Source organism: Manis javanica, chromosome 16 (genome assembly GCF_040802235.1).
Source record: "Manis javanica isolate MJ-LG chromosome 16, MJ_LKY, whole genome shotgun sequence".
Classification (NCBI taxonomy): domain Eukaryota; kingdom Metazoa; phylum Chordata; class Mammalia; order Pholidota; family Manidae; genus Manis; species Manis javanica.
The window spans coordinates 7,760,762-7,767,343 of record NC_133171.1 but is presented as its reverse complement, the minus strand read 5'-3'; the positions used below and the strand labels follow the sequence as shown (position 1 = coordinate 7,767,343).

At 47.0% G+C, this 6,582-nt stretch overlaps 1 protein-coding gene across 3 annotated transcripts in view; it reads left to right on the top strand.

Annotated features, from left to right (window-relative positions):
• Window positions 1-955: 955 nt before the first annotated feature.
• LY86 (lymphocyte antigen 86) overlaps window positions 956-6,582 on the top strand; it is a 68,576-nt gene continuing 62,949 nt past the window's right edge. The window contains exons 1-2 of one of the 3 annotated variants that reach the window (XM_073224184.1): window positions 956-1,141; window positions 1,487-1,619. In XM_073224184.1, the coding sequence (XP_073080285.1) occupies window positions 1,496-1,619 (124 nt within the window). In that variant the 5' untranslated portion in view covers window positions 956-1,141; window positions 1,487-1,495. Of the gene's footprint in view, window positions 1,142-1,404; window positions 1,620-6,582 lie in introns of those variants that run through there. The other 2 variants (XM_036998359.2, XM_036998360.2) reach the window with 2 other exon arrangements.

Sequence of the window (6,582 nt, the reverse complement as noted above, 5' to 3'; positions counted from 1 at the left end):
CCACATAGACTAGGCAGCTACCTTGTCTTTCCTTAGAGCAACTAACCCACCTCTCCTCTTGGGCTCAACTTTCACCTTGAGTTCCACAAAAGCCAGTGCATCTGAAACTTGAAGATGCATCAGACTCACTCGGAGGGCTTATTAAAACAGAATGCTGGGCTCACCCAAGAGTTTCCAATTCAGTGGGTCTTGCATTTAGCCCAGGAATTTGCGTTTCTAACAGCTCCCAGTTGAGACGGATGCGTGGTCCAGAACCACACTTGGGGGATCGCTGTTGGAAGCCAGCATCACTGAACTTACACACAGATGAATACCTAAAAGAAAAATCAATCTAGACCCATCCTTTCCCCAGATGACTACTCCTTGATGTCTCCCAACAAATCCAAGTATCCATCAATTAAGTCAATGTATTTGTTTGTCTTCATTGGTAATTAAATCCCATTTCCTTCAAAAAGTCTTGAGGTAACTTTACTTCTTACTTGGCCATTGGCAGAAATAGTCAATTTACCTAGTGGGCTCAGAGAAATGCTTTCTTCCCAAGGACAATAGTGTTCTTTGCTACTAAAATCTGCTGGCCTTAGCACTCCCTTGGTTCTCTTAAGCTGAGCTGGAGTTTGGGGCTAGGGTGGGAAATCGGAGTTCAGAAACGTTGCTGTCTCCATGCAGGATAACAGAGATGGCAATATAGGGGATAGAACCTTGACTTTGAAAAAAAAGTGGGAAGTGACATTAACAGTCCCACCAACAACCAAAACAATTAAATCCCCAGTCTTAAAAGGGAGGCCCTCACTTCCTCATCTTTCCCCACCCCTTCCACCAAACCAAAAATCTAGAAATAGAACACAGTTCCCTTGTCAGGGCTTGTCCCTCCTCCCCTTCTCCAGGGACCCCATCTGCCTCTCCCAGAGCAGCTGCACGGATCACTGCTGAAACCCTAATCCCAAGAGCAGAGCCAGAGGAGAGAACCGTGCTGATAGGGCAGAAGCCTCATTCTGGATCCCAGTGTCATTCCGCAGCCCTTAAAATGCCAGCTGCTGCCTGCCCACCCTGGTCCTGGTGCACAGCTCCCACCAGGAGCCTGCAGAGGCCGGGGGCCTGCTGATGGAAAGCACATGGCAGCCTGTGGTTTAGCTTTCCCAAGGTCACCACTCTCCCTTGGGGCAGGGGCTCTAAGGAGGGCTGTTTTTGGGGGTCGGGGGTACAAGGTCATGCCTTACTTGCTGGCTTCTCCCTGTGAGAGCAGAAAGTCAACATCCAGCCTACCCCAGACCCAGACCTGCCTCACCTGCTGATTCAAGTGCCAAAGGTCATGGCAGGGGGTGCTAATCAAATGTCTCTGCTCACTCCCTTTTGCTTCTCACATTGGTTCCCAGGAGTATAAAATATGAGAAGTGAAACTGAATATTCACTCCTTTAGTGAGGGGACAGGAAGAACCCTGACGGCCCTTTTTATTGGGCCTGTTGTTTTTCTGTTGATCCCACACAGGGCCACACCATGAAGGGTTTCACGGCTGCCTTCCTCATCTGGACTCTGATTTCTCCCAACGGCGGTGGCAAAGCCTGGCCGACACACACAGCCTGCAGGGACGGGAGCTTGGAAGTGCTCTACGAGAGTTGTGGTAAGGCCTAAAAAACATCCCTTTGTGTTTATGGGGAAATTAAGGCCCCCAGATGTGGGCTGCTGAGGTGCTTAGCCAGGGTGGATAAAGAGCACTTTCTCTACTTGTGGCTGGTCTACAAGGGAGCCCTTGGGAGTCAGAGGTGTCGGGAGTGGGAGAAAGCCTGACGCGAGCAACAAAGTGCACAGAAAAGGCACTGAGAGTCTAAACACAGCAATGCTAAAAACTAACACCAGAGCTAGAAAAGAACAAAATGAGAAGTCTACCAAAGCATGAAAGCTCATCAGTTCGAAATCAGTAAGAGATGCTTCTGATAGCCGTCGTGCCCAAATTGTACAGCAGCATATGTAGTTTGCAAGTTGAGCAAAAAGATCACTTAGGCCAAAGGACACAATCCCTGCCTGTCTTGTGACACTCCTTGAGCCCCACTGCAGCAGCATGGCTCATGAATCCAGCAAACACTCATCCTGCAGGCGTGGAAGTCAGGGTTGCTTCTGGGGCTGGACATAACAAAAGGGACAGAACCTTGGTCATGAGCCCACTGGGCAAACATATATACCAGCAAAAATGGCAGCCTGATGAACAGAATGCAGGGAACTGCCATAATCAGGATCTGAACCAAGCCTTCGGGTGTATATTAGTCTACTAGAGCTGCACCAGAATGCATACCAGAATGCTACAGGCTGGGTGGCTTAAAAAACAAATGTATTTTCCCACAGTTCTGAAAGCTGGAAGTCTAAAATGAATGTGCCGGTCGGGTTGGTTCCGCTACGGCCGACCTCCTGGGCTTGCACATACCACATTCTTCCTCTGTCTTCATACGATCTTTCATCTGTACCCACACAGTCCCAGTGTGTCTCTCCTCCGATAAAGACACCAGTCATAATGGAGTAGGACCCACCCACATGAGCTCATTTCACCTGAATCACCTCTTTAAGGACCTTGTCTCCAGCACAGTCATATTCTACGGTACAGAGTGTTAGGACTTCAACATATGAAATTTGGGGAGATGCTCTTCAGTCCATAAAGAGGGCCTGAATGGGAAGAGATGAGCCTAGTCTCAGGATTACATCTTGATTGAAGATTAGAGAGACTGGCTCATGAAAGGCATGACATTGTGAAATAGGACACTTTAGAGGTAGATGGGACAAAATGCCCTTTGGACTGAAGTGGGTGGAAAGGAGATGCTGTTCAGGAATCTCTTGGCCCCAGTTTAAGCTGGAAAGCAGTGGAGGTGTTGCACTTGAGCAGATAGTGGGTCCCTCCCTACAGCTGCCACCCAGGGAACTGTCACTGAGGTCAGGAAGGTCAGGCTGCTCTCCTTGGCCATTTGTCCAAACTGACTTTATTTTTTTTAAAAAGGAAGTTTAAACATTGAAGTATACAAATGTTTTTTAATATAAAAAAGAGAATGAATAGCTAGATGCTGGGGGTATTGACCTTACTTACTCTTGCTTTACCCGTGGGAATGAGATGTTTCCTGCTGGCATCTGAAGTTGACCCTTGAACAACATGGGTTGGAAGCATGGATCTGCTAATACACAGATTTTTTTCAATGAATATGTTATACATTTTCTCAGAGATTTGCTGCAATTTGAAAAGACATCTTATTTTCTATAACTTACATTATTGTACAAATACAGGATATTACACATATAACATGCAAAGTATGCGTTAACTGTTTAGTTTATTGGTAAGGCTTTCAGTCACTAGTAGACTATTAATAGTTGCCTTTTTGGGGGAGTCAAAAACTGCACGTGGATTTTGACTGTGCGGTGTTTCGGCCCCCTTATCCCATGCTCTTCAAGGGCCAGGTGTATTCATTTTAGATGCAGGCTAAGAAGTAAGACCTGAGATGAGTGGACCACTCAGGATTTGTTTTTTCAGTTCATCCTCCCATAAAAGGTTGCCATGGCTGGTCCATCTTCCCCACCAGCCTCCAGCCTGCAGCCATGCCTGGCACAGCCTTTCAAGTCACTGCCGGAAGAGACAAGAGGAGCGGAAGCATCAGCAAAGAACAAGGGCATGTCATCCACCTGTGGGAATGACTCCTCCCTCTGTAGGGCAGCTGCTCCACAGAGTCAATGAATATGCGGCACAAGCCGCACTCTGGACATTCAGAACAAGAAGTGGGGGAGACATATATCTTGTCCAGGAGTAGTGGGAGGATCAGACAATTAACCAACAGAGTAGATGTTTGGTGTGAGGGCCTAAGTAGAGGCACAAGACATGCACCAGGGGACATAGTGGTTGGAAAGGGTGAGGTTGTATCCAAACCTGTCCATTAAGCTGAGTTCAACCTTAAAGAATAATAAAAACACTAATTATGGCATCTCATGTTCATGGAAGGTTTGTATATGCCAGGCTTTCTATGCATTATTTTTATTTTACAGATGGCTAAACTGAAGGTTAATGATGTCAGGTAACTTTTCCAAGGTCACACAGGTAATTGTGGCAGAATTACATCCCAGGGGTGATAGCACTGAGTAAATATTTGTGAATTAAAATGAATTGATCCCAGGTCTGGCTGACTCAAGATCTATGCTTTTAATTTCCTGCTGTGTAGAGTTTTGTCAGAAGGCAAGTGGAATAGAGGTGGGGATTGGGAAGGAGAACCTCGGTACAGAGAATGGCATATGTAAAGGCAGGGAGACGTGGCTAGGCATGGCATTCAGGGAGCTATGGGAGGACTGGAACACTGGGATACGGAAGGAATGACAGCCTGGGTGGGAAATGGGGACAGAGCCCTGGTGTGGTGGTGAATTTATGTGTCAAGTTGACTGGGCCACAGGGTGACCAGATAGCTGGTTCAACATTATGTCAGGGTGTGACTGTGAGGGTGTTTTCCAGAAGAGACTAGCATTTGAATCAGTGGACTGAATAAAGCAAATCACCCTCACCAGTAAGGGGAGTTGAAGGGGTGGGTCATCCAGTCTGTTGAGGCCTGAATAGAAGAAAGGGGAGAAAGGCTGCATTAACTGACCCTGCAGAGCTGGAACGCTGATCTGTGGGGGGCACCCCTGGCTCTCAGGTCTTCTGCCCTATTCGCTCTCCGGCTCTCAGGCCTCCACACGACACCGCCATCCTTCCTGCTTCCTACACAACCAGCTTGCAGATGGCAGATTGTGGGACTTCTCAGCCTCCATAATCATATGAGCCTGTACCTTATAATAAATTTCTTTGTAGAATATATTTATGCACATATATACTTATAATTCCATTGGTTCTGTTTCTCTGGCAGAACCTAAGTTGGGCTGCATGCCTTTGATGAAGAGGATGTTGCATTTTGGAAACATCCTTCAGGTAGTGGGTAAGGGCATGGACATCAGATTGAGAGCTGTTTGCGGGTACAGGCAGGGTTTGTAGCCTGTAGAATCACTAACTCAGGAAAGAAATGATGACAGCCTAAACTAGCACCAGTTGAATAACCTTAATGTCAGAGGGAGTCTTTGGTACACAGTGGAGCCAGAGAAGAAAGCTGTGTCCTGGGAGCTTCTCCAGGGATGGGTCAGCCTCATCTCTTGAGGGCCACTGAGCTATCAGATACTGAATGCTGCTACCCCACCCTGAATGGGGATGGTCTCCCTTTTGGCTGTTGGATTCATAGCTGGGCAGTCCCCCAGGGCCTTCACACAGATAGCATAGTGCAAAGGCTCTGTATTGTGACACTCCATTCAACCCTGGTGTTCACACAACCTTGATGCACATCAGGGGCTTCTAGAATCCCCATACGCACAAAGATGTGGGAGGGGCAGCTGGCAAATACAAAGGATTTACTGTTTTCTGGGTTTGATGCTTTATTTTTTCCCTTATCTTTTTTGGGGTTAAAATTTCGGTGGGAAGGGGAGATCTTAGGCTAGAAATTGTTTTGAATAATATAAAAATCCTTGAGGAGAAAGAATTTCAGAAGCAGTTCCTGGTCTCTTAATACTGGCCAGGAAGTGAGCACAATCAGAATTCCTGCTCGGTGCAACTACAGTCAAGTGACAAAAGCAAATGAGGGGAAACCAAAGCAGTCAAGGGCCTTTCTTGCGTCAGATCATAAGACAATTCTCAGGGCTGGAGAAATCGCAGGGACTGCACGCCTGCACATGTCGCCAGTGCACACCAATGCCTTTACTCACATGCTGCCTCCATCACACCAGGACCCGAGGCCGATTACACAGGGACACGTGATTGGAAGCTGAACTAGGAGAAGCAGGGAGAGGGAAGAGGAGAGGGATAATGAAGCCAGGGAGGTCAGGACACATGCCTTAGAGGAGTCTCCTGTCCTTGACTGTAAAGTGGATGTAGAAGTTTCCTGTGGCTGCTGTCCTGGTTATCACTTGGTGGCTTCAGTGACCCACATTTGTTCTTTGAAAGTTCTGGAGGTTTAGCTTCATTTGGTCAAGGGCGTGGATCACACACCCTTGGAAACTCTAAGGGGGAATCTCTTTGCTTGCCTCCGCCAGCTGCTGCAGCTGCTTCCCCTGCGGTCCCTGGCTGTCAGCCCCTTCCCCCATCTCCAAAGCCAGTAGCCGTAGCATCTTGCTTCAGCTACCACACTGCCTTCTTCTTCAGTGTCAAATCTCCCTCTGCCTCCGTCTTATGAGGACACTTGTGATTAGGACAATCTCCATTGAAAGATTCTTACTTAATCACATCTGTAAAGTCCCTTTTGCCATATAAGATAACATTCTCATTTTTCTGGAGAATAAGACCTGGATATCTTTGGGGGCTATTATTCAGCCCCTGCAATAAAGATAATAATTTTGCCTGTCTTAGGTGATGATTATGTGAAAAGAACCGTATGAAAAGTGCTTACACACACTATGTGCTCAAATCCATCTTTGCTGTGGATGACTTGTAAGCCACTTTACAGTCACTAGACGTATAGTTGACTCTGAGCTTCCTTGAAGCCAAGTCAAACAAGGAAATTACATTGTGTGCAAGATAAAATTAACTTTTAAGGAGATGTTCAGTT